Raw genomic sequence first — 26,859 nt, forward strand, 5'->3', positions numbered from 1 at the left:
ACGGCATGCAGTGCATGCAGAAGCGATGACGTTTCACAAAGGGTCTAACATAATTTTGAGAAAAATTTGTCAAAAACTCAACGTAAATGAATGTAGCTGACACCTTGTGCGTGATAAAAACTGTTATCCAATTGCAGTGTTCTTTTTTTAAATCTAAGAAGCAATGTTGGTGATTGTCTAAATAGCATAGCTAGGATCTGATGGAATCCAAATAAATACAGTAGTTATTAATTTACAGGCCAAGGATTAGGCATGAATAGATTGTGCTAGTAAATTCAGGAAAAGTTGCTTCACAATATACCAAAAAGTTGCTCTAAAGTTGCTCAAATATCAAAAAGTTGCCACCAAAATTTAGAAAAGTTGCTTGCTCTCTAGAGTCGTTTTGACATGAATTTTGCGTTTTCTTGAAATTGAAGCGCTTGCAGGTTTACTAAGACTTGCCCCAGCGTCTATGACAACCTCAATGGGGTCAATGTCTGAATTATTTTCATTTTCCTCGTCTAAAATTTCATCTGATTGCGATGCCATAAGTGACTCGGACTTCAGCAAATACCAAGATGGCCGTCGGCAGGCTCTATGTTGCAGCGAATAAAACCAGTTTTAATGAAATCCTTCGAAATGAAACGACCTTTTACGGTTTGGATCGGTTTTATATCAATTTGTTGCTCAAAAGTTGCCAAGGAAGGTAAAAGTTGCCCTAGGTTGCTGGTACTACAAAAAGTTGCTTAAAACGCTAAAAGTTGCTCAAAAGTTGCCGAGCACAATCTATTTATGCCTACCAAGGATACAAAGTTAATAATACATTTTCTTCGTAGACACTGTAGATTGCGTTATATTGTAGTGTGTGACATCCGATAAACGACATACGCGCGATACGCGGGAGTTAGCTTTTAAGCTGCGAGAAAGGTCAAACGGTCTCTTGTTTCTGCTTGTTTACAGCGGCCCTGTATTATAAGAATTAGAAATTTCTGTCTACTAAATCTAATATATACCACATTATAAAATTAGTCTCTTTCGTTTATACATTGTAGTGTTCCATTCTGACTGCACGGGAGTATTTTGCTTTTGTATTCTACGCGGCGATTTCTTGTGAAGTTAAACTTGATTTCTGTTCGATCGCCCTAACAGAGTAAAAGAGCCCATCGTGCGATGACAATAAGCAATTTCCTGACGTCATCGCTTAAAAAGCGAAGAAAAAGCAACTTTTTGACACATTTTGAGCAACTTTCTGCGAAATGCCGAGCTTTAGAAATTAAAATAAAACAGTAAAAAAAGAAAGTTTAAAGGCTGGGTTTACAAATTTTATGATCTAGACCTTTCTAAGTAAACTTTAGCCCATGAGTGATCATGAGTCATTTGAGAAATTTTGAACATTTCAAAAAATGCGCGTTTTCGATCGCCGAAGCCTACCCACCCCTCCCCGCGAAAAATTCCAGTCCATGGCAACGAGTGTTGCATTGTAGGTAATACAGTGCGTCTGTTGTGTTCTGTTTGGCAAAAGAACAGAAGATGTCTGGTTTACTTTTCTCCTAAAGGTGCAATTTATTTAACTTATTACCGCACAAAAGAACCGCTATTTATATTTAATGTCCATTGAATGGAAACGCAAGAGGAAAAACAAAGCAACGACATTGTGGATGGCAAAATAACAACATTTGCTTCGCCTGCCGTCCTGGCCGCCATATTGGACGAAGAATCGGCGAAGAAAGATGCAATTCACGGAATGGTCGATATAAATGAACAGGAACGGGATCCAGAGATCGTAAACGATAGCTTAGAATCTTCTCTGAATGATTCCCTCGAGTTCGCAAAGCTACAAGAATCTGGAAACCTTGATCATGTACAAGTCGATACCACGGACGAGGCGGAAAGCAAACTTTCGGAGTTTACTGATCAAGTTTTGGATTTTCCCAAGAGCTCAACACCTGCGCAAAATAATAATGAAACAAACAGTAGAAAAGTCGAGAAACCTCCTAAACCACGCCGGCCACAGCATATAATTGAAAGGAATAAGGAAATTGTTGGCAAAAAAATGCCAGTGAAGACTAGTAGCTATGCTCGAATGCATGCAAGCAAGACGAAAAATAAAATGGACGAGAAAAATAAAAAGCACGGAAATGAGTCTCCCGGTGTTGCAGCCGGTTCAGATTCACGTCTGGGGAATCAATTAGAACATTTAGAAGAGATCAACAATGGTTTAGATCAAAGTTCTTATTGTGGTCATCATGCAAGTCAAGCTCAACATAATCTGGAATACCCATTTAATGCTGAACGAGAAATTGATTTGCAACAAGACAGTTATTTAAATGATACATATCACAATCAACTTCATGGACCTTACTATGATGTTAGTCAAAATTCAAGCCTAAACTATAACACGTACGAGTCAAGCTATTCGTATCAACCAACTTCTTACGCTAGAGGTTACCAAAGTGCTGTGGCAAATTTAAGACAGTCCCATGCAATGGCAGGACCTATTTCGCCGCAACACTATAACCCACTGTCCACTCAGTCAGCACCTCCGGGTGGATATGGTTACCATCGCAAAGCGCTCATCTCCAATGTTCATCATTTATATGAAGAAGATAGCTATCTGTCTTCAGCTTTACCAAATGATTCTGAAAGAGGGAATAAAATTCCTGAATCCAGTCTGCATAGAAAGTTTTCTTCGGAGCCTTATTTAGTGCAATCTAGTTCTCCGTCATTACAGAAAATGACCAACATTGGTAGGAACAGTAAAGCATCTGGAAGTTATTCTAGCTTGCGGCAACCTTTTCAGTACAAACCATACACTTTGAAAGACTACAAGAACATTGCAGGTGCAAATGTTGAACACTCAGCTGGTGGCTTGGGGCCAAATGTTGACACTGATGAGTACAAAGAAAAGGTAAAAATTATTAATTATACAGCGCAACAGCCGTCGGTTGCATCTAATCGTAAACACTCGCCAATGAAACATGATCTAATTGAGTATTAAGAGGGCGTCTTTCTTAGAAACACCCACACAATTTCGCGTAAAAAATAATTTTGCCTGAAACTCTGTCAACTGAAAGACGTTACCGAGGTAAGAACTAAAACAGATTTGGTTTGATTAGAAATGATATTCTGGCCGCGTTAGGAGCCATAAAATATTTTCCCTTGTCAGCCCCCCTCACAACGTCTCGAAAATTGAAAAATAGGCACTTTTCGTAACATTGTAAAATATTTCTTTCGCATCATCTAGCCGCAAATTTTATATCAACTTGCTCATAAACCTTTCTAGTTTTCCAAGAAAGTCACAATTTGCCTCTCAATTCTCCTGAAAAGACAAAATGAAGCGTAATATGACCACTACTAATCGCCTTCGAGCGAAGGCTGTAAATTGGCTTCGATTTAGAGGCTATTTTTTAAATTTTGGGACCAACCTAATACTTCTAGCCTATACAGCCGACTAGAGTAGTCGTTAATCTGCAAATATGTGCAAAATCCCATGTACTTTTTCAATATTTCAAAAGTTGTGACCGTTTTTATCAGCACATGTACCCGCATTTTCGATTTTTTCGCCTATATTGAAATCGAACTCTCTCGAGCAGATTTTGACACACATGCAGCCTACCTGCTTCTCATCTCGGTTTATGTCCAACGTTAGACGGTTAATAATCCCCAGATTGCTAAATGCCATAATAACTCCAGCAAATTGGTAGGTATTGCCTTCAAAACTTGAGCACCACGGCATCTATCGAGTCCCTTGTTGGCGAGCGAAAGCCTAAATCCAAGGCTACATTTCGCACTAAATAGCCCATTGAACACCGTTTCAGAGCCGTTTTTCTTCAAGAATCAGTCAAAAGACACTCCGAGACTGGTATTCAGAGAACATAGCCGCGATTTGAGGTCTGAATTCCAAAGAAACATCACCATTTACAGCGTACATCTCGACAATATCGATACTGTGTGATGCTGCTTCCGCAGAGGTCCGCATAAATGGGGAGACCGCTGATCGCTTGTGCCAACAAGGCAATGTCACTATAATTTTTTTTAAATCAAAATTTGGAAAGCATGCGCAATTTCGAGTTTTAAAGAAATCAATCCTATAAATAAATATATTTTAAAAGCGAAGCCTCGAGCCAAACGGCCCATACTGTCACAGCTTATCCCGGTTTCGATAGCATTAAGCGGCTAAGAATTTTTCTACTCCCTCCTAGATATGGAATGCTAGTCCATCGCAGTCCCCCCCCCCCCCCCCCCCAGAATTATTTCGCCGGTAACCATTTATACACCCGGGTGGGTAGAGGCGCTATAAGAGAAAATTGACTTGCTAAAGAACACAATACAGCAACCCTGGCCAGGGATCGAGCCGCGGACAGTTCGGTCTGGAGTCCGGCCGACTGTAAGATATAGCATTTTGATATAGCATTTTGAATTTCATCTTGCCATTTTTAATACTCTGAACACTTGAGCGTTGAGGTTTTGCGGGAAGAGTTTATTTGAATTTTTACTTTTTCGTAAGGGTGATCGGATTTGTAGCAGAATTTAATGCCAGATCACATGTCTGTGCTCTTCAAATTTGCGTGAAACAATCTGACGGATAACTTGAGTACAGAATAATGTACAGATCTGAGACTTGGACAAGTAACGGTAGTTTATATAGCAGTTTTCTACAACCTGTAATATTTTTTTTTTTACTTAATAGTTTTGGTTTTATTTTTGGCGGCGTGACAGTGAAAACCACTTATAGGATGTAGTATTCTTAGCCTGCCAGCCTTGGGATGAGAGGACTTAACGTAATAAAAGCACAGCTATGTCAAGGCATGGAGCCAAGACTACTCAACGACTGTCTGTTACTCTTACGGGATGTTTAACATGGTTTAGTCAGAAACACATTTACATTCACGAATCATATCCGTCCCCTTGTCTATCAGAAGTTGCTTTTTTTCTTTTGATTTTACATGAATCTCAAAGTGGCTACAGATGGCTTTCAGCATGACCACATTGAATTTTTGAAGCGTGTTGCTGTGGTAACGTTCACAGAGGTCATACGTATCGTAGCAGATGGGATGCGACACGTTAATTTCACTATTAACCTCGTCTACCAGAACTTGTCTGTCGGAATTTTCCTGGAGGCATTGGACATCTTCCTCGTCATCGGGTGACATTCCGACCACACCCTGATCCTTGCGACGTTTTGCTGCTAGTCGGGAGAAAAAGCGCTGGATTTGGCTCTTCGTCAGCCACTCCATTCTTGTAAACTGACATACATTCATTGTCTTTATTTTTGGCATTTCGCATGTCTACTGCAACTTGGGAAGGGCATAGGCGTACGGGCAATTTTTGCCAGGGGGGGGGGGGAGGGCGAAGAGACATTTGCCCAAAAAGTTGCATGCCCAAAGTTTTACGAAACAGTCGAGAAGAAACGAGGTTCATACGAAGCACTAACATAGGCTTTCAAATGAAGTGAAAAATTCTTATATAAGAATCTATCATGTGAGCTCATACAGCACGTTAAAAGAAATAGCTGTCTCTACCATTTCGACGGCCGAAGATATCAACCAAAGAATCCATGTCATTGTTGACTACAGAGTTGGAACATGCCCATTAAATGCTAATAAGTGCGATGGCAAGTAATAATTTAGGCCAAGTAAAATAAAAACAAATGTTTCTCGTCCCGATTTCTATAAAAAGACAGCGGCCGGGCGCATTTTTATTATTTTTTAATTATTTATTATTTTGTTGCATTCCATACCTGTGTTGTTCGAATATGTGAATATTGATGTAGAAGTAGTAAACTTGATTTAAGTGTCCATCGCTCTAGCGCTTTAAACACCTATTGGTGACACTAATTTTTTTTTCCTCCATCGTCAAATTCTCCAGGCCAGAAGCGAACTTCCAAAATAAATCCTGCAAGGTAATTGAACTATCCAGTACGGACCTAGTGTAACAAGGATTTAAAGTTTTGGGCCTTAGTTTGTATTAAACGCAGACAAAAGCCACGTCTTACTCCGTACAAAGTGAAAGTAAACATTGTTGGTTTTTGTTCGTTCTAACTTTTCCAAAAATAAAAAAAAAGGCGGCCCCAAAAAATAAAGTGGGCGGGGACGAGAAACACTTGTTTTGTTTTTGTTTTTTAATTGGCCATACTGACACGTTGTCGCCCAATCACATGCTGCGGAGGTAAGTTTTCAATCTGCGCAACGCACTGAATGATCGTTCTGCAGAACACGATGTAGCAGGTATCACTCACGGATATGAAGAACGTAAGGAAACTCTGAAAACTTATCAAATAGATCACTCTCTTGCATTTCTGAAACAGACATGTAGCCTAATCCGCGCACACGACGAAAACTCGCGTACATTTTCTGCTCGGCTTCCAGAATGTCTCCGTCGATTTTATAAAATTTAGTAACGCAGAGAAGCTTTCTATATCAGGTGTTTAACTGTGACAGATATTTGCAGTACAGTGCCCAACAGTAAAAAAAAATACAAATATGTATATCAACAAATGATCCCCTTAAAATAGAAAATATCTATCTCTTCGAAAAAAAACGTCTTTAAAAACTGGCTTTGCCCAAATTTCTCTTGCTGCCCAAAAAATCTGAGTTGCCCAAAATTTGAGGGGGTTGCAGCCCCCCCTGCTCCCCCCCCCGGCCTGTACGCCTATGGGGAAGGGTCCGCCTTTCCCCAAGTTCTTTCTCCTAGTGTAAACCGTGCCGTAAGGTATTCTTTAACCTTCTGCGAAATTCTAAAGTTGCTCCTCGGTTTGCTTAGGGCCCATCCTGTTTGTATAGGATTGATTTCTTTAAAACTCGAAATTGCTTTCCAAATTTTGATTTAAAAAAAATTATAGTGACATTGCCTTGTTGGCACAAGCGATCAGCGGTCTCCCCATTTATGCGGACCTCTGCGGAAGCAGCATCACACAGTATCGATATTGTCGAGATGTACGCTGTAAATGGTGATGTTTCTTTGGAATTCAGACCTCAAATCGCGGCTATGTTCTCTGAATACCAGTCTCGGAGTGTCTTTTGACTGATTCTTGAAGAAAAACGGCTCTGAAACGGTGTTCAATGGGCTATTTAGTGCGAAATGTAGCCTTGGATTTAGGCTTTCGCTCGCCAACAAGGGACTCGATAGATGCCGTGGTGCTCAAGTTTTGAAGGCAATACCTACCAATTTGCTGGAGTTATTATGGGATTTAGCAATCTGGGGATTGTTAACCGTCTAACGTTGGACATAAACCGAGATGAGAAGCAGGTAGGCTGCATGTGTGTCAAAATCTGCTCGAGAGAGTTCGATTTCAATATAAGCGAAAAAATCGAAAATGCTGGTACATGTGCTGATAAAAACGGTCACAACTTTTGAAATATTGAAAACGTACATGGGATTTTGCACATATTTGCAGATTAACGACTACTCTAGTCGGCTGTATAGGCTAGAAGTATTAGGTTGGTCCCAAAATTTAAAAAAATAGCCTCTAAATCGAAGCCAATTTACAGCCTTCGCTCGAAGGCGATTAGTAGTGGTCATATTACGCTTCATTTTGTCTTTTCAGGAGAATTGAGAGGCAAATTGTGACTTTCTTGGAAAACTAGAAAGGTTTATGAGCAAGTTGATATAAAATTTGCGGCTAGATGATGCGAAAGAAATATTTTACAATGTTACGAAAAGTGCCTATTTTTCAATTTTCGAGACGTTGTGACGGGGGCTGACAAGAGAAAATATTTTATGGCTTCTAACGCGGCCAGAATATCATTTCAAATCAAACCAAATCTGTTTTAGTTCTTACCTCGGTAAAGTCTTTCAGTTGACAGAGTTTCAGGCAAAATTATTTTTACGCGAAATTGTGTGGGTGTTTCTAAGAAAGACGCCCTCTTAAACGTGGCATGATGAGTCATCAAACCTTTAAAGTTTGGCAGACTGTAACAGCAACTTTCGCAGTGAAAGTTAACACATTCCGATTTCAAAAAGGGCAGAAAGATTGGATATAGAGACTCCTTTCGAAAAATTGATCTTGATCTGTGTCGATATGCATTTGCAGATTCACTATTTTAAATTACTTCTAGTGTAAAGTTTCGCCTGTACTCAGTGTAAATTTTGATCAATTTGAGTGTGAAATTTTGTGTAAGTTACGGTCTGCTAAACTTCAAAATTAATGTTTAATGACGAATTGTTTTGGTTCCCATGAAAAAAGTCATCACCTTTTGTTCTCAATATTATAAACATTTTAATTTTGATTGTCAATTTCCTTGTGGTCTGGTTTAAGTTGTAGTCACACAGTAACCTTTTGTGTTACCATCATACAGTGTACTTCCTCTTAAAATAATGGCAAGAAACCCTTTCATACTCATACCTTGAATCTTCACTCCTTACTGTCAATGCAGCTTGACAAGAGAAGCTAGTGAGCTACTGTTTAAAGTTCTGTGGTAGTTTCAATGTGGATTAGTTTTAAAAGCAATAAAAATTGGCACAAAGTGATTAAAAACACCAAAGAGTTCATGAAGCCATTCATTCTTGTCCCCAGAGCCACACATGCCTCTTAGCCAAAACGGTCTTTGCATAAGGCACGGGTAGCTCTGGGGACCCATGATTTAATTGTTTTAACAAAGGGAGCCAATCAAATCTACCATTTTTTAATCCCATTGCTACCGGGTATAAGTTTCTGTTACTTGTGCAAGAAAGTACAAAACCAAGCAACAACTGCGTAATCAGGGATCTGCACACTCAGATCTCTGTAGCCCGATGTTATCACTAAGTGGAATCTCAGATATCTATTTTACGGGACAATCTGGGCACGGGGAGAGAAACTTCTGTTTACTCAGCCAATGTTACTGTTTAATGTACCTATCAATGTTAAGCGGCTGGGGGTGGGGGAGGCCGGGCATAGGCAGGAGAATTGACAGCAATTGTTTGCCCGTAGTGGGGACTTTTGACCATTTGAATGGACTTTCTTACAACATTTCATTGAAGTTTGGTGACTCTTTTGAACATCCACAAATGCCCTGGGGTCGAGCATTGAAAGTCTCAGCTAAATTCAAATGCCCGGCCTATGCCCCCCCCCCCCCTCCCAGCCGCTGAAGATTGATAAGTGCATAAATTGACAACAAACACTCTACAAATTCTCCTTAGTTTACTCCATTTATCTATTATACTGTAGTTAGTGTACTAGTTGGGAAAATTTGCTGTGTGAACCCTATTAACAACAAGTAGTAGTGTTAGTTTGGGAGAATTTGATGATCCTATGTATTAACCCTAATCATGTACAGTATTAACATGATTAAAGTTAGGTTTATTCTCTGATGTGAATATCAGATTCTCCATTCATCAAAGCATTCACAGTCAACCAGAAACACTAATTGAATGTATGTTGTTGCTTTTCATCTGTAGATGTCGAAAATTAGCAAACAAAGAGAGTATGCAGCGATGCTGAGATCTCAGCATTCAGCCATGAGAAAACAGCAAGAGAGGAAGGCGTCAGGACAAGTGCCAGTTAAACCCAAACATGTGAAAGAGGCTGAGATAAAACGACAGGCAGTAAGTAAACTCCAGTGGGACTGAAATGTCTAGTATCTATGTTGTGGTTCAAATTTGTCTTTGGTTTAAAACAAATTAGTTTGATTTTTATTTTCCTTTATTTCAGATTATGGAAATTAATTGGAGACGATGAAAAATATGAATAAAACTGGTTTGAAAAAATTTTAAAATGAAGATAAATTTAAACCACAACATAGACGTAATAAACATATTAGGTAGTCAGGAAAACAAACATTTATGGAGTGATTGGTATGGTTTTTGATGGAGCTACTGTACAGCTTCATTTTGCAAGCAATAAAACTTAATTTAACACATTGGAAGCAATGCTGTTGTGGGTTTACATGTTCCAGGGCTCAAAATAACGGCCGGTCAACGGACGATGTCTGGCCAAAATGACGATTTGTCCGGACAAAATTTTGGTTCGGCGGTCATTTTGACCGGTCATGGACACAGCTTTCAAATGAATAACACACACAAAAAAATTTATTTGCAGTATTTCTTGCAATTTTACAGTAAAATCATAAAATATCATAGCAGCTTGCAGTCACAAATTTGTAGAATACAGATGAGGCGGTCACGCTCTGCGGATTTGTTTGCGGTTTGCTTATTAAAATAAACCAGGAAACACCCACGTCTGTAAATACACTAAACAGACAACAATGAACATGGCATCAATCAACGTCTGCTATAAAACATGCGTACGCAATTACAGTTTCAATTGTCAGGCGGGCCGAGAAAAACAGCACTCGTTGGAGGATTTAAAAAAACTATATGCACCTTTAGAAAGTACGAGTTCGTAGCGTGTTTTTCACTAGCAAGATCATTAGAAAAAAACAAAATCATTAAAAACGCTTTGAATGCTTTGTCAGCAAAGTTTCTTTAAATTGTGCCTATTTCACAACTGAACATGTCCCCATGTGTGCTGACAATTTGACCACCTAAGACGTGGTGCTACTTAATTGTCAGAGAGTTCCGGTAAACGTTTGCTCGTAATGTACAAAAAAAAATAATGGTCTCCGCGTCCGGCGTCTACAGATTCAAACGAAATGCGAAGTGACATAGGCTTTCTCGCTAATTTCTTGGCAGTCTTGAAGAAAGAGAACTATTAAAAGAGGGCATCTTATAGGAAGCTCGATAAACAACGAGTCCGAGCAAAGGCAAAGTTATCTACTTGTAGCATGAGCATATGTCCTATTACTATTTACTGTTCGGTAATAAAGACCAGTAAAGTGCTTACAACCAAGATCGCCTCCACCCATTAGTCGTTAACTAATGTAAAACTATGCAGAGTAACATAACATTACGGCCACTGAGCATTTTATTTTATGCAGAGTAGAATGCAGAAGAAATGGAAATTCAAAAAGCGAACATAATAAAATGACACTTTTAGCGATCTTTAACAATGCGTGTTTTAGCTTATGAGGCGAAATTTTTGGCAGAATAGGCTATTGTTTCAAAGTAAATAATCAATATTTTGACCGGTCAAAAACGAGACATGACCGAGCAAAAATCGATTTGGCCGGTCAACATGACCAGTCAGTATCGAAAAATTATTTTGAGCCCTGTTCCCATGAAAGAAATTCAATAATAAGTATTAGTATGAGTGAAATGATCTGGCTACGTATAGGCTGAGGATAGAGCATGAAGTAAGGCCAGGGCTGAAATAATTCAGGGTTCAGTGGCTGACTCGTCCCCAGTCGTCTTCATATAGCACGCGGCAAAGGGAGAAGCACTCGCGCGAGGTGAGGGAGCAGATGATGATGCGAATGAAGAAGGGGAGAAGACTTCCTCTGTCCTCTTTCACCATCTCCCTACCCATCTCCCCTTGCGCTCCCTTTCTCTGTACCCATCTCTCCCTCTGCTGTATCTTTGCCGCGTGCTAAATGAAGACGACTGGGGACGAGTCAGGTTCAGTGGGATTTGAACCAGGTGTGGCCTCTACATTTCGAATGCATCGCTAACAATTTTTTATCCATTCTTTGGAAGGCATAAGGGATAACAGTTACCTGTTATTGCAAAGCTCTGTATAACAGTTTGGTTTTATCTTCGCAGGCCTTAAACTATGCAAAGAATGTTCCCAAACCCAAGCAAATGACAAGTAGGAAAAGAGAGAGCCCAGGATCTGGGCAATACAGGGACTCAAGAGCTGACGACAACCAGGAAATCACTATACTTGAGATCTTGAGAATGAGACATGAAAAGGAGAAAAAAGAAGTTGATACCATAAGAAAAGATCTGGCTTCAAAAATACGGCTCTAGTACATGTACACGTTAGGGTAATAGTGTTTGTTATTACATGACCAAAATGTAAAAATAACAAAAATCAACCAATCAGAATGCTTGATTGAGGGTTCAATATTTTTAAAGTACTGTTTGGTAATTTTTTGACAGCACTTTTCGTACATGATGTAGATGAAAATAAATTTCTTATTTACATACACTGTAGCTTGCTCAAAACCCTTCTGCAAGAATGTTGGCTCTTGGTCGTTTCTGTACTGTACATGTCACTGCACTTCAAGACCAAGGATCAGCGTTCTTTCAAAATGGCATTTTACAATTATTTGGGGAAAAGAAGGTCCAGAATATGCCATGTTATTACACTGTAGAACAGGGCAAAAATACAGACAGGCAAACTTATGGAATACAGACCCAATCTTAGTGGGAAAATAGTGTAATAATAAATCCCTTATATGATGGTTTAAGATATAATACAAGTGGACATTTTGCTCATTGCTCGTATTTCTCTTCGCCCCTACAGGGCTCGAAAAAGTACTATGCAACTTGCAAAAAACCATCGAATAAGATGTACAGTCAACTCTCGCCTTGCGGACACTCCGCTATTGCGGACGCTCGCTATTACGGACAAAATCCAGATCCCCGGCGAATAAGGTTTGACTGGAAATGACTCCCGTTATTACGGACTCTCGCTATTACGGACACTAAACGACGCCCCGAGCGTGTCCGCTTTAACGAGAGTTGACTGTATGTATAGGAAAAGACCCTAACTTTTAGTTTTCATTCACAACACTTAGTACTTAGCTTATCAACTGAGCTCTCACTGCAAGCTTTTTGTATTGTGTTAAATGAATGTAAGATAGCACTTGTTGTTAGAAAAAAGTACAGATAAGTCTCTACTCCCAAAATCAGATTATTTTATTAAATTTATTTTATCAAACTATCCGTTGATTGTACATATTATAACTTAAATGCATGCTACATGCACACAAATTTATTTTATTCCAAAGAGCGAAGACAGTATTGTGTTTCACTGCATAGAGATTGTACAGATTATAATTTATTATCACGATATATGTAATTATACACTGTAGAAACATCCACACAACCTCAAGACTGTATTGTAGTACCACCAGATTGTTAACTGGTAATAAACTGTATTAATGGAGATTTTGTGTGATGATTACAAAAATATAATAACCTTATTGTTTCTTATTTTTTGCAGGACTTAATTTTTGCGATTTTTGTCATTTTCAAAAAATCGCGAAATTAAGGACCCGCGAAAATTTATTTTAAACGTTTTTTTGCCAAATCGCAAAAATAATGATTAAGTCCCGTGAAATATGCCGGTTCTATTTTTGTTCTATTTTCCACGAAAATAAGTAACAATAAGGTACTTCAATTCAGATTTGGAGCAATTCTAGTTTACAACATGTCCTATAGACCTTTCCTGCATTCATACCATTGACTATGAACAAGTAACAGTGAATATATGACAATTAACCACCCAGGCCCCGACGGGCATCGCCACGTAAGATTAAGAAGGATGTGTTTGGTGTTTGTTGAGAAACTCTGCATTTAGAAATTAATGAAAATGCAAAATTGTATTAAGTGTACACAGTACATTTCATTACATTACAGTCAACTCTCTCTAAGACGGACACCGTCGGGACCGGCCCCAACTGTCCGTCTTAGAGAGGTGTCTGCCTTATTGAGAGTCGAGGTAACGTGACACCAGAAATTTTGAGACGATAAAGCTAAACGGCTATGCACAACGAATACACGTCTGTTTTGAGTCGCTTACGTTAGCAAAACCTATAAAGTGGAACAAAAATAATATCAGAAATTCACCCTGTTTTTTAATAACAAACAGTAATACTGTAAGTAGAAAACTAAATCTTTGGTGCCCATATACCTAAGCAGAGAAGTGATACGTTTTAGCAGATTGTTTTTGGTAAGTTTGGTATTCTAAAGGCGCTGACGTAATATGTTATATGTCGATAACAAGTTTTAAAGTATTGTTCACTAAAAAAAATAACTTTTTGTGCTGTCCGTTGGCGGTTTCAAAGTGTCTGTTGTCCGTCTTAGAGAGGTGTCAGTGTCTTACAGAGAGTTTTCTTACTGTAAAATGACTGAAACACGGCAGGGACCATGACCAGGTGTCCGTCTTATGGAGGTGTCCGTCTTATAGAGGTGTCCATTAAGAGAGAGTTGACTGTATACCACTACCAGAGCCTATGTGAGTAAAATAAAGTGCATGTAGGAGGGCTATTTTTATTTTACAATGATATTTCTCTGATGTGATATGAGAGCTATATAGCCCTTTTGTTCTGAAAAGTTAGGGACTATAAGCAAACAGGAGGTTGTAGTCTGATTTGTGGCGTACTCATGTCTTCAGTCCAGACTACAAATGGAAATCCACAGTAAGAAGTGTTCTGTCTTTTGTCCTCAAAGAATGGAACAGTACCAGCTGCTCCAAAATCACCCTAAAAAAGAAAAGAAAGAAAACATGCAAATCAAATACCGTAGAATTCCGGTTATAAGCCCTGGGCTTATACAACTTCGTAAGGGGTATCCGGGAGGGCTTATAAGCGGAATGAAAAAAACGTTTCGAAAAGAGCCACGGGAGTGTTGATCGAAATACGTTTTTAAGTGAAAACGCATAATAAAGCAACATTTAGCCCTGTTCAGTACTGTCATCTGGTAGAGGGGGGCTTATAATCGGATGTATTTTTTTGTTTCCAGGTAGATGGGCCTATAACCGGGAGGGGGGGGGGGGGGCTTATAACCGGAATTTTACGGTATTCACAAGACAGTGAAAAAGTTCCGAATCACAGTTGTTGAGTGAATTAACCGTATGGCAACTATGGCCCAACTGCAAATAAAGTCTGATAAGGGCTAGCGAGTTTACTGTTGGGCTAATCAATTTTATCCATCAAAATTGATGGAAGTCCTTTTTAGTTGGGACTTGGGACTTCAGCCTTTGGGCAAACACACAGTGGTTCTAACTTGGCCCAAATGCAAGCTTTGTGCTGGAAAATCCATTTTCTATATTTTGTTTATGTACGTGTATTTAAATAACAAATTTTATCTTATCAGTTTTACTGTATATGATTATTTTGCATTTTTAAAACTCAGTTACCGTTTTGTTGATGGCGATCAAGGCCATTTCAAATGGTTTTGAGGTTGTTCCTGCTTTTCTCTGTGCCTCTTTTACAACCAGCTCACATGACTCTTGAGGTGAATGACCCTGGTCAATAAAAAAATCACTTTATTTAGTGTCATGTATTTAGCACTGCTGTGCTAATTGAGGGCACTGTAAATAAACAAACAAAGATTGTTAATTAAAATACAACAGAAACTTATTAAAAACCCAACTGGCAGGAGGCAGACCAGTTGGCTATTTACAAAGCGTAGAGGAGCTTAATTCAGAACAAACGAACGCAAATTATCCATCCGGGGGGGGGGGGTGATCCATCTAGTGGCAGGGAAGAGAATTTAAACCCCGGACATCAGGATTACAAGTCCAGTGCCCTGCAACCTTAACAATAACAGGTAACAATGTGATCATTTGGAAAGCTTTTGCAAATAAAGTTTGATCATTTCATATGTTCTGTTTACAGTCAGTATTTATATTTTAATTTCATCAAAAACTACTAGTACTCAAGAAGACAAACAAACCTCCTTCATAAGTTGGACTACATGAAAAGCAGGGCAAAACCTCATCATTTTGTCGCCATCTCCAGTAGCTGTCAATCAATCAGTGCAGTCAGTCAATAAGACACTTAAATTGTTACAGTGAGAAAGTACCGTATAATTTCGGTTATAAGCCCTGGGCTTATGCAACTTCGTAAGGGGTTTTGTGTGGGCTTATAAGCGGAGGGGCTTATATCCGGGAGGGCTTATAAGCGGAATAAAAAAACGTGTCGAAACGACCCACGGGAGTGTTGATCGAAATACGTTTTTTAACTTAAAAACGCATAATAAAGCAACATTTAGCCCTGTTCAGTACTGTCATCCGGCAGAGGGGGGTTTATATCCGGGAGGGCTTATAACCGGATGTATATTTTTGTTTCCAGGTAGATGGGCCTATAACCGGAGGGGCTTATAAGAGGGGGGGCTTATAACCGGAATTTTACGGTATTATTAAAGTGTTGTGCGAAAACCAAACCAAATTGTTGTGGCATTTTGCTCAGTACAATGCAAATATTTAATCCAGTTGGAAAAATTATTGAAGATTTTAAGCCCGGTGATATCAATTAATAAATATTCATAAGCATTCTATCTCTGCAAGTATCTCTGCAGGTATATCGAATGTGCTATACTGTTGTGAAAACAAACCTGTTGCAGCCCCAATCTGTAAAACAAAAATAATAAAGTATTTTAATTTTTAACTATTAAAATAGTCACCAGGCTAATGATGCTACTAGACAATATTTTGACCACCATCAAGCACACAATTCATGTATAGAAATATGTAACGTAGCCTTTTGGGCTACCGTTATAGGCATGCAATGCATGCAAAGAGCAAAGAGCAAGGTGGCTGTAGTTCTGTGGGCCTATGATGCTAGTCAATATATTGGTCAATAATTTGTGAATGTTTAATACCTCATCATCAGCATACAATCCTGACCCAGGGAGGGGTGAGTCTCCCACCCGGCCGGGATGTTTGAAGGCCATACCACTAGATGAAACACCTAAATTTGCAAACAATGTAAGTTCAGGTTATTGATTTTATTGAATCTGAATACATGTACATAGGAACGGACATCTTTCGGTCATAAATTTTAATTAAAATAAGTGGTTTACCTGCAGCCATTTGCCTTTTTGTGTCCATCACTAGGATACCTTTTAGAGGTAAATGAACAATGGAAAACAATTTATAGATCTATAACAAAAATTTATTGACAGTTGTGAAAAATAATGTAAACATAAACATGTCTCACCTATTGTGTCATGACTGCCTGTTTCTTGACCTGACTTTGCAAGAAACTTCTACTAAAAAGGTAAAAGAACCAAAACAAAACAAATTACAGGTCATTTTTAATTAGGTAAGTTTGTGGTCTAATGGCTACTACATTAAATTGAGTGCTCTGGGTTTGAACCCTGAACATGATAGTACTAAAACAAAGTGTAATGTGTTCATGGTCAAGACACTTAAGGCTCACAGGGTTGGTGAATTGTTAGGGCACCAGCCACCTTAGGTGTGCTGACAAATTGCTGTCTGGGGCTGAGAGGAGGAAAACCTAGCTGGTAGAAGAAAGGACTCCAAAAGCTTTTTTTAAACTACTTCAGAATAAAATTTGTATTTTTCAATGCAGTTTTCCAGACCTGAGGCTGATTTATAAATTGATACCCAATACCCCATGGATGTTAGACCACACCCTACATACCCAGGAACTGCTTAGGTTTGAGTAAATAACAATATCAAATAAAAGTATCAGTGACTGCACCTCAAATGCTTCTCTTGACTTGTCGTTCTGTAACGTTGAATTTGATTCCACAGGGAACCCATTCCTAAAGGCAAATTCCTGTGCACCTTCCCCCACCAGCATACTGTGAGGTGACTTCTCCATCACACTTCTGGCAACTGAGAATGGCATTGAAACTCTGAAAAAAAAAAAATAAAAAGCAGACTTGAGTTGAGTAAAATGGACCAGTTGACATATAAACTCAATTTTATTGAGAAGTCTCACACACAGGGTTGAAGCTCTGGCCATTGTCCTTAAAACCATACATGTAGGTATGTAGTATTTCAGACCAAAATGTACGATTTTCCTAGTGGACATTTTTACAGACCAGGCCATTGATATCTGTCCCGATTAGTTTGCTCAACGTGCAATCTTACCCTTGCAAAGCAGCAACTGCTCCAAAACGGCATTTATCTCCCACCATAATGGCTGCATCACACTCCAGTACACCCTTAGAATTTGGGAATCCTCCCCTTCCAACAAAATAGCAGCCTGTTTCAGGGTTGTCTTCAATAACTAGAAAAAAGAACCATAACAGAGGGTCTATCCGTATACGGGGTCGTAAAGTCTGCAGACCTTTTATATTTTTTTATCTTTCTAGACCGCAAAGTTCTTTTATTTTCTCCTAAAGACCAAGACCACCATAAGTTTCTTGACTGTAGACTGCCAGATAATAAAGAATATTCCTGCAGACTGGCGCTCAAAATCAACTCAATTGGCCAGACCGCCAGAGTATAGACCCTTATAACGATCAAAACCCAATCAACCGTAATTGTAGCTGTCAAAATACCCTAAGTTATAAATATACATGTAATCTTGGCTGTTGTCTCAGACAACCCTTCCTCTCCCCAAATGGGAAATGATTTCCAGTGACCTGTATTGGGGGGGGGGGGGGGGGGCATATGGGGGTTGATAATGGATACTAAATTCCTCGAGTTGCTACACATTGTTAATTTACAAAATTTTTTTTTACAGATTTTGACCACTTCTAGGTCTACAAAGTTTAAGCTATCACAAAATCAAGACCTTGCAGAAGGGTCATTCCATTTTATATCCACAATCACCCACCCCCACCCCGTCAGAATTTCCCCCTAAGAAAAAAATCGGTGCCGTCATGCATGATGCCTCCCTAAGAAAAAAAAACAAAAAAAAACTTTTACTCTAATGCCTCAGAAATATTCAAAAGATTAAAGAATGCCGACGGGGCTAAAAGCGCTACCCTCTCGGAAAATTATGACTTTCAAAGCCCTTTGGAGATTGCTGTATATTAAAATTCTCTAAACAGTAGCTTACCACAGACATTACTAACCATTGACTCCGCTTTCCAGAGCATCAACACAATCGCTACCTTCTCGTAACTTATCGGAGATTAACTTTACTGCCTCCAAACTAAACGACCAAGTACCCACAACGACCGCCATCTTGGCTTTTTAGGCCGTGTCAACTGGGAACGAAACTGCTCACCGCTGACCGCATTCTCGTCCCCATAGCCCTTTCGTTTCTCTTAGCCGGCTGGGCCTTGGCACGAGGAAACGTTTTCTCGTGCCAAGCAGGCTAAGAGAAACGAAAGGGCTATGGGGACGAGAATGCGCTGACCGAGGCGCCACTGGATCACAGGAAAGGCAGTCACCGGGATTCACAGGTATCCCACACGATTTTCCTGAAGTTTTAAATTACTGAGTGACTGTCAAAGCCCGTTGGCAACTGGACTTCGCGGTAACCTTACCACCCTCCCCACCCCCTTCCCCTCCTAACCCACCCGCATTCAATCCCCGCAGGCTAGATAGTGACGAGGAACAGTGTCCACAAGTTCATTTTACTATCGAATCTCCAGATAACTTGAACCAAATTGCAAACAAAGGTCGCTTATCTTCTCAGTTCTCAGTCGAAAACACCGAATTTTACGCCCAATTTCTCGAACCAATTTCGTTTCCATAGGAAGTTCGAGAACTGGGATCCCACTGTATTAGTTTTCGTATGGGATTCAGAGTATCCTATAGGAGAACACAGTCCTCATGAAATTTTAATTAAAAACCATAGCATAGATTGAGGCGTTACAAGTTCTCACAATTTTGAAACTCCTAAAATATGATAACAAATATGTGGAACAACTAGTAATATTTTCAATTAAGATCTGTGTAAATTTGGCCCTGTAATTACAATGTACGTTATCAGGTTCAATAACAGAGATTTGTGAGACCCCATCTTAATAACCTTTAATTGAATATCAACCGTGATATGGTCTCCCAACCAAGTCTTCTAATCGACTACGAGGATGATTGATGAAGTGCAAAAACGAGTGGCAGTAAGGATGATGCCCAGGAGAAACCATACAATACACTTTGAAAAATTTGGGCTCCAGTTGTTCTCATATTTTTCCAGCAGAACTCATGCATAGACTACCTTACTTGTACTTAATTTCGCGGGTACTTCATTCCGCGATTTTGGCGAGACAGTATTTCGCGGGGTTTTATTTTCGCGATTGGGCCTAAAAGTATGTTTTAACATAAAAAAATATGTCAAAAACGTTCAAAAAGAACGTTTCGTGCGGCTTTAATTTCACGATTTTTTGAGAATCGCTAAATAAATTACCAATGAGGTATTTAGTTTTTCTTTCTAAATGTTTGCATGCTCATTACGATTTACAATGTTGTGATACTACTGCCAACCTCTATAATTAAAGGAATAAATAACTGACTTCAAACTAAGACACTCTTACTACTCTTACTCTTCTTGAGAGATCAAATTTTTCATGTTCCTGAGTTCTCCTATGGCTCAGTACTGCATTATACTTGGACTTAAAGAGGCACTATCATATGAGTTTGCAATCTAAAAGAGGTATTTATCTCAATGGGAACCTAAAAATAGTGGGCAAGGTTTGTTATATTAGTGCGCTGAAGCTGTTGAAGGGGTGTTTGCCGGAGACAAATACGCATGGTCTTTATCTTAAACTGAAAAAATGGGCCGACTCTTTCAAACGCTGCCCTAGCTTTTGTTTCGAAAATTGCCAAATTACAATTGTTCTCCCTTCAATGGTTCACTAATAGTATCTTCATTGTGGTGTTGTAGGCAAATTTCGTGTATAAGCAAAAGTACTTTTAGTCATCATTTACGCGCCATATTTACCAAAAATGCAGAAAAATCCCCGTAATAGTGCCCCTTTCAGTTCGAAACTGAAGTTGTTTCATTTTTACTTAGCTTTTTCCCGGGGACTATTTTATATAGTAAACTACATTAATGCAAACCAGGCAGAGAAATAATCTAAAAATACAACTCTTGCGTCTATTCTGACGTACTTTCTCAAATATTGATTCAGTTGCTATTATAGCTTCTGTTTGAAAAAAAAAAAATAATTATTTGTCATTCAAATTTGCCATTTAAATAAAAGTGCTCTTTGTTTTATAAAGTATGGGATTCCAGTGGAGGGAATGGAATGGAATGGCTCATCTTTCTTCCTGAAAGGCATGCATCTTAGCCTCCCGCTCTCAAAAGATGTCAGACCGTCAGTCATCGACATTTGATATGTCCGCATTTTGCGAACATATACTTATCAAATACCGTTAAGTTATAGTTAACTATCTTATATTATTTATTACACATATAGACAGGAATATGTATGTGGTTCAGTTCCCGTCTATTTTTCCGCTTACAAAGTTTTACCGCTAGTTTTACTGCGTAAGAGGAGATAAAACGATTGTCTGCTTTCCAGCCAAGTGTTCCCATCAGGCCGGAGCTTATCCTGGTTCCGTAGCATTTATAAAGAGACTAGGAGTATTTCTACACCCACTCCCCTCCTGGATGGGGTGTTTGTACATCGCAGGGTTACCCCCAGCATTAAATTTGCCCGTACCCCTTTATACACCTAGGAGGAGAGAGGTACTGTAAGAGTGAAGTGTCTTACCCAAGAACACAACGCAGTGACCCAGGCCAGGGCTCGAACGCGGACCGCTCGATCCGGAGTCCAACGCACTAACCTGATTAGTCCACTGCGCCTCCCCCATCAATAAGAGCTCTAACCTTTTTGCTCTCCTGAGTCTAAAAAAAGTCCGGAAGACCACTATAGAAGACATAATATGTTGTCTAAACTTTCATTGGACATTTTATTTTTCCATATTAATTTTGCTACTGAGCGAATTAACAGGGTATGAAATTTTATCGTAATTTGCAAAGCGATTCTTTAAAATCTCTTTTTTCAAAGCGGCGTGACCAGTCTTTAGCCGAATTAGTTGCTCGCTTTCAAAATAAACGACCGGACGCTATTTCCATTCGAGGGAAATGTCGCTGGACTTTAAACTGTAATATTACTTTTGTTATGATGGCTAATTTAAAAATTTTCCGGAAAAATTTTCAAGGCCAATATCTAGATGTGTCGAGTGTCCTTCAGTCCCTACCAAAACCCGACTAGTGTAATTTCGCTTTTTAGTTAAGCTGAATTTCTACTATACTAAGCTTCAGTTCCATTTCATTTACGTTTCTGGCAAATAATTTCATGAAATTTTGATTTCTACCAGCTTTAAAATGGGATTTTGGCACTTTCCTAAACTCAAGTAAAAGAGTGTGTGGTTTTCTCGCACAAATGGTTTCCCGCAAACAACGTAAAATATTGCAATTGTTTTCACGGTTAAGTACTTGTTTATTAATTGTCACGAAAATAGTTGCAATAAATTTTCTCAACTAGTTGTTCGATATGAGAACTGGTTGTTTTCTAAATGTCTTCTTAGATAAGGATTAGTTTTTTTCCTAGCATATTTATTAAACAAGTACTGGCGTAATTTTTGATTAACAGGATGCACTTGTTGTTTTCCGCCGGACGGGATTTTCCCTCTGAACAGGAAGCATTATGCGAATTAGATGTACTTAGCTACACGAGTGCAATAATTTGGGTGTTTCTGTCTGAAGCTGACTTGATCATAACTACAGTATAACTTCAAAGACAGCATTTGAGAAATTGCAAAAGGTCGATGGCCTTTGTCGTGTATAATGGGTCTCTAAGGTTTAATCTTACGTAAACTACACGATTAATTTAAAAGGCTAGTTAGTCAGTTTATATTTACATCAACTTACAGTGTTGGCTGTTAAACTACATGTGAAATGATTTATCAGCGTCTAAACCAACTCGTTGTTAGACCAACTCGTTGTTAAACCAACTCGTCATATCTTGTTTTCAAAATTTCTTTACTAAGAATTTTTTCCTCAATATATTCTCGGGGGGGGGGGGGGGGGTAGTAATACTCCTAGTCGATTAATGCTACAGAAACCGGGATAAGCTCCGGCTATATGGGCCATATTTCTTTTATATGTACTCTAGCTGGTATACAATTTTCAATAAGTATTCGCGTCTCTTAAAAGACTCCTTCTCTATTGACCTCTTCCACCTCCACTCTAAAGAAATAAGTCCTGAAAAAAAAAAATACGATTAGCCTCTGAAGGACGAAGTGAGCAGTTACTGTGGTACGTGCTACTAAGATCTTTAAGTGCACGCACTTATAAACCATGCAAGTGCCTGCTTGAGATATACTTAGCTTGATGGATGTGTTTAGCGTATATTGTTTGTGTCTCGAAATTAATATTGTGTCGTTATGTGAGATATTGTTCTGGGTTTTGTGAGCTGTTCTGAGTTTAAGCTGCTTTCAGCTAATGTAGCAGCTAATTAAACGAGTGTTTTTTGGGGGTGCAAACTGTGATCATACATTGATCCGAAAATCACCAAATAAACCGTATTTACTTATAGGAAGTAATAGTTTCAGTATGGTTGAATTCAGTGATAAGCAATGAAAGTTACAAAACTTACCTAGCACAATGCAATCCTAATAGCAACAAAACGTACCGCAACTAACTGACGTCATCAGTTATATACAAGTTCTTTTTGATATTGAATTACTGTTTCTTTTAATAAATTTTTCTTATTAGGCATTTTAGTTTCAATGTATCGTTGTCCATTTTTAAGTATTGTAGTATTTTGACGATACCAAAGGGCAAATGACAAGTTAAAATGTCGGGGAATAAAAGTTTTTTTATCCAACGATTTAAGTTTCCCAAGTCCTGATTTTGGAACGTTCGAGGGGCTTTCGCGCGACTTCAGCCGATAACCTGTAAAACCGGTCTCCCAGAGTACAAATACGGTGAGAGAGCGTTTGGATTGGTTTAGCGTTTTATTAGTTCTCATGGATTAAAAAGGCGGCTTATTTTTACAAGTCGGGCGATATTTGCCTGGCTTTGCGCGTCTACAATATAACTTATCGATAGAAAATCGTTAATAAAACTGTTTATTATATAGTCTGTGAGAAATTCACACTAATAAACAAGGAATTGAAAGACACGCAAACTCCTATAATCCTTCTTTCAACGGATCTGCGCTTTTTGCGGACGCTCTTAATGGCTGTTACGTTTGTGGTTTTGATATATTTATTTGGGTTTACAAGGTTATGTGTGGGTTTTTTCAATTCAATAAAGCAATATTTTTTTTAAACGTTGGGAGGTCTAATGGATACAGTAAAAAAATAAATTGTATAAAATTGTCAAAAAAGTATCAGTGTTACGTAGTTTGCAGGCTTTTCAGGGCCTATTTATATATATGGAAGAAAGCTGTCCCTGGAAGGAGGGCACTTTCAAAACCGAGCCATCCCGGGCGAGAGAACCTTTCATAGACTTAAATAGTAACGAACCGTTTACATGAGAAATCGCAAAGTTGGCTCGGTGGTGAACCATATTTTCACAAAGTATGTTATATCGTGTCGTTACATGTAATTGTTTATTTCGGAGGACAGGGCGACCCTGACCCAGCCCCAGCCAGGTGGAGTTGACCAGCCAACCTTTATTCATATATAAGCGTTGGCTTTTTTGTTTCGCCTGCCAGGCGCAAGTCGGAACATACAGGGCATTCGCCAACCCAGGCAAATCCGCGAGGGCCAGGTTTTCGGCTTTGTCAAGAGGGAAAGCATTTTTCTTATAAACTCTTGTTAAACTTGATAGCTCGTGGGTGGGGCAGCCCTTCTTCTTATGCCGGCGTTAAGTTTTCTCTGTGTAAATCAGTGAGCTCTTTGCATGCGCAAGCTAAATCAAACGCCCTGTTTGAGGCGATATCAATGGTCTTCTAACTATATAACAATTGACGACGATGTAGAAGTCAGATTGCGTAGCTTTTCAGATTCCTCATCTTTGAGGCGAATCAATCAAAGCCAACTTTTCGCGCCGTGCAAGCCCACCGCAAAAAATCTTTTGGACAAATATAAGCCCAAATTTTGTTATCGAAATGTTGCAGTATAAAATAATTATGGATATTCGTGACTTTTGAGTGTATATCAATTGCAGTAAAAATAAGCCGCCATATATTCATAAGCAAAAGCAAAACTTCTAAAAGCATTAATTATATAGTTCTACTTCCTTTCAGATTGCAAGGTGATAAATTTGGAACTTCTTTCAGCGTATAACCAATGAAATACACTGTATACGTTCTTCATGACGTTCAAAGATATTTATACCGGGAACTGATTGCGGTTAAAACGTTCCTGACGTAAAATGGCTAACGCGGTTAAACTATATCGGTAATTTAGGATATTGTATTGAAGTTTGGAGTGAGTTATTTGTTTTGAGAAGAAATTAAATTGTGTTTATTTAGGATATGGATTTATTCTGTGCGATATCAATTATTGTATTGGGATAAAAGGTCATAAAACTTCCTGTATGACTGTCTTTATAAAACCTTGTTTGTGTCAATTTGCAGTTGGCTATTAACTTGACGGGCTTGATCCAGGAAAATTGGCGAAGTTCTGTCACCGACGCAAGGTCTTGAATTTCATCATGATATCAAACAAAAGACGGACGTTAAAGAGGTTCTCAGCCGTTATTTTAATTTTCATGTTTACTACTTCAGCCTTATTGACCGTCCATGAAAACCAATTCCAACGTAATGTCGCCGGGGTTGCAAGCGGTCCAATTGAGGATGTCGTGGAATCCACCAACAAAAGTAAGGTCTCGCCGCCATTTATTTATCTTACACAGACTGAACAATGTCTTCCGCCATACCTAATTCAAACTCTGGAATTAGAACACAGCTCAAAATGCCGATGCGATGTCATTGTGCTGAGCTTTAAAACAGAATGCCAAGAAAACAGCGGTCCTCATATCACGTACATGTTTGACAATAAAACATCTTGGGGATCTGGTCGAAACAAGCTCTTCGTTCACGCAGAGGAAAGAAGACTCGATTACATCTACTACATATTTCTTGACGACGACATTGCTCTAAAGTTCAACGATGCAGCTACTCCGGAGATGAGACGACTCCCTCCAATCCACGTTTTCCAAAACTGGCTTCTGGAATATGAACCCGCTCTTGGTGTAGTCGATTACGAAGTGCATGATGGTAAAAGAATGCTTCTTTCAAGAAGACGAATGGTCTGTGATAATAAGCTCGTCAACAACACCTCGCATGCAAATCCCACCATATTATACGACCCTCTTTTAAATGCGTTTCACGCCAAGGCAGTTGGACATATATTTCCGCTAGATTCACGATACGAGAACGTAAATTGGTGGCTAACAGATAAGTATCTCGCCTCAGTTGTGGAGTTGAAATTTCGCGGTCAAGCGCTACTGTTTTTCCCAGTCACCGTAGAAAACCTACTTCACCGCCCATATCCACAGTCATCTCGCGGAACTATAAGTGCTTGGCGAGGATTTATTAAAGATATTCATAAGCAAGTGCCTGTCGAATACGAAAAACATACTTTATTCAAGAAATTTTACTCAAATCCAAGACGTTACGTAGCAAGATCATGGACATATTGTATGAGCATAACTCGTAAACAGGACATTAAACCATTTGCGCACTTTGCGAGAGAAAGTAAAATACTGAAATATTGAGCGATTTTCGATTGAGTGTCGTAAAAACCTAGAAAGAAAGATGTAAATAAATTACAGATGGCTTTCGGTCGTAAAAACCAAAACCAAAGTAATCACTCTGGCCAATCACAAAGGACACAGACTATCCAATGAACCAATCAAAACTCGAAGCAAATACATGTAGCTGGTGCAAAGCGCGGGAAAATGTGTGCGAGCGAGTCACGATTGGTTTTGGTTTTACTCCTGATTGGTTAAGAAAGTGGCACGAGATTTTTAAACCAATCACTAGGCGAAGTAAAACTAAAGCAAACGCAAATACCTTCTACACTCAAGACCGCTCTAAACTGCATTGAACATAATAATTGCCCATAAAGTGGAACTAATTATACAATAAAATATCTAAATTTAGTATATGCAATATTGGTGTTATTGTAATTTACGACGTAATTTTCATTTCGACCAACGTCATAATTGAGTTCGAATATAATGTGTTGCTATTTTAAAAACAAAGGTATACGCGTTGTGCACTTTATTAGTTGATTTTCAGAGCTTACAATTTATTGCTCTTTATATAGAGAGACAAAGGATAATATAATAAGATAATGAATTGAAGACTTCGCCAGCTATTTAAGTGTTTAATAGATAAACTAGAGCGATATCCCTCCTGAAAGATTTGTAGAGTTGGATTATTCGTATAGAAAGAGAGAGCAAAGCAGGAGAACTAAAATCTGCTTAGTTTAAGATGTTGACAGGCCAGATATCCTAGCGATAAAGCGATCCCCTTTTTTTCGTTTATCGTCGTATG

At 38.9% G+C, this 26,859-nt stretch overlaps 3 protein-coding genes across 3 annotated transcripts; 2 read left to right on the top strand and 1 right to left on the bottom strand.

Annotated features, from left to right (window-relative positions):
* Positions 1-1,479: 1,479 nt before the first annotated feature.
* Positions 1,480-12,488, top strand: LOC144663710 (uncharacterized). Its single transcript, XM_078524748.1, has 3 exons — positions 1,480-2,887; positions 9,358-9,504; positions 11,557-12,488. Exons 1-3 carry the CDS (start codon positions 1,598-1,600, stop codon positions 11,761-11,763), a joined length of 1,644 nt encoding a protein of 547 aa, XP_078380874.1. The 5' UTR covers positions 1,480-1,597; the 3' UTR covers positions 11,764-12,488.
* A 151-nt stretch (positions 12,489-12,639) lies between these two features.
* LOC144663747 (N(4)-(Beta-N-acetylglucosaminyl)-L-asparaginase-like) lies at positions 12,640-18,636 on the bottom strand. Its single transcript, XM_078524800.1, has 10 exons — positions 18,520-18,636; positions 17,588-17,726; positions 17,193-17,349; positions 16,686-16,734; positions 16,549-16,587; positions 16,348-16,436; positions 16,081-16,096; positions 15,421-15,488; positions 14,882-14,989; positions 12,640-14,225 (listed from the first exon to the last, which is right to left on the bottom strand). Exons 1-10 carry the CDS (start codon positions 18,629-18,631, stop codon positions 14,085-14,087), a joined length of 918 nt encoding a protein of 305 aa, XP_078380926.1. The 5' UTR covers positions 18,632-18,636; the 3' UTR covers positions 12,640-14,084.
* Positions 18,637-25,010: 6,374 nt separating this feature from the next.
* LOC144661952 (uncharacterized) lies at positions 25,011-26,381 on the top strand. The gene has a single exon (XM_078522668.1). It carries the CDS (start codon positions 25,011-25,013, stop codon positions 26,073-26,075), a length of 1,065 nt encoding a protein of 354 aa, XP_078378794.1. The 3' UTR covers positions 26,076-26,381.
* The last annotated feature ends 478 nt before the right edge of the window (positions 26,382-26,859 follow it).

Source organism: Oculina patagonica, chromosome 8 (genome assembly GCF_052425735.1).
Source record: "Oculina patagonica isolate OP01 chromosome 8, crgOcupat, whole genome shotgun sequence".
Lineage (NCBI taxonomy): Eukaryota > Metazoa > Cnidaria > Anthozoa > Scleractinia > Oculinidae > Oculina > Oculina patagonica.

Coding starts and splice junctions, on each gene's coding strand:
- LOC144663710 (XM_078524748.1), top strand. CDS start 1,598: ATGGAAACGCAAGAGGAAAAACAAAGCAACGACATTGTGGATGGCAAA. Junction 2,888..9,357: donor CTGATGAGTACAAAGAAAAG/GTAAAAATTATT, acceptor TTTCATCTGTAG/ATGTCGAAAATTAGCAAACA. Junction 9,505..11,556: donor CTGAGATAAAACGACAGGCA/GTAAGTAAACTC, acceptor TTATCTTCGCAG/GCCTTAAACTATGCAAAGAA.
- LOC144661952 (XM_078522668.1), top strand. CDS start 25,011: ATGATATCAAACAAAAGACGGACGTTAAAGAGGTTCTCAGCCGTTATT.
- LOC144663747 (XM_078524800.1), bottom strand. CDS start 18,631: ATGGCGGTCGTTGTGGGTACTTGGTCGTTTAGTTTGGAGGCAGTAAAG. Junction 17,350..17,587: donor GCAGTTGCTGCTTTGCAAGG/GTAAGATTGCAC, acceptor TTTTTTTTTCAG/AGTTTCAATGCCATTCTCAG. Junction 14,226..14,881: donor TGATCGCCATCAACAAAACG/GTAACTGAGTTT, acceptor TTTCTTTTTTAG/GGTGATTTTGGAGCAGCTGG.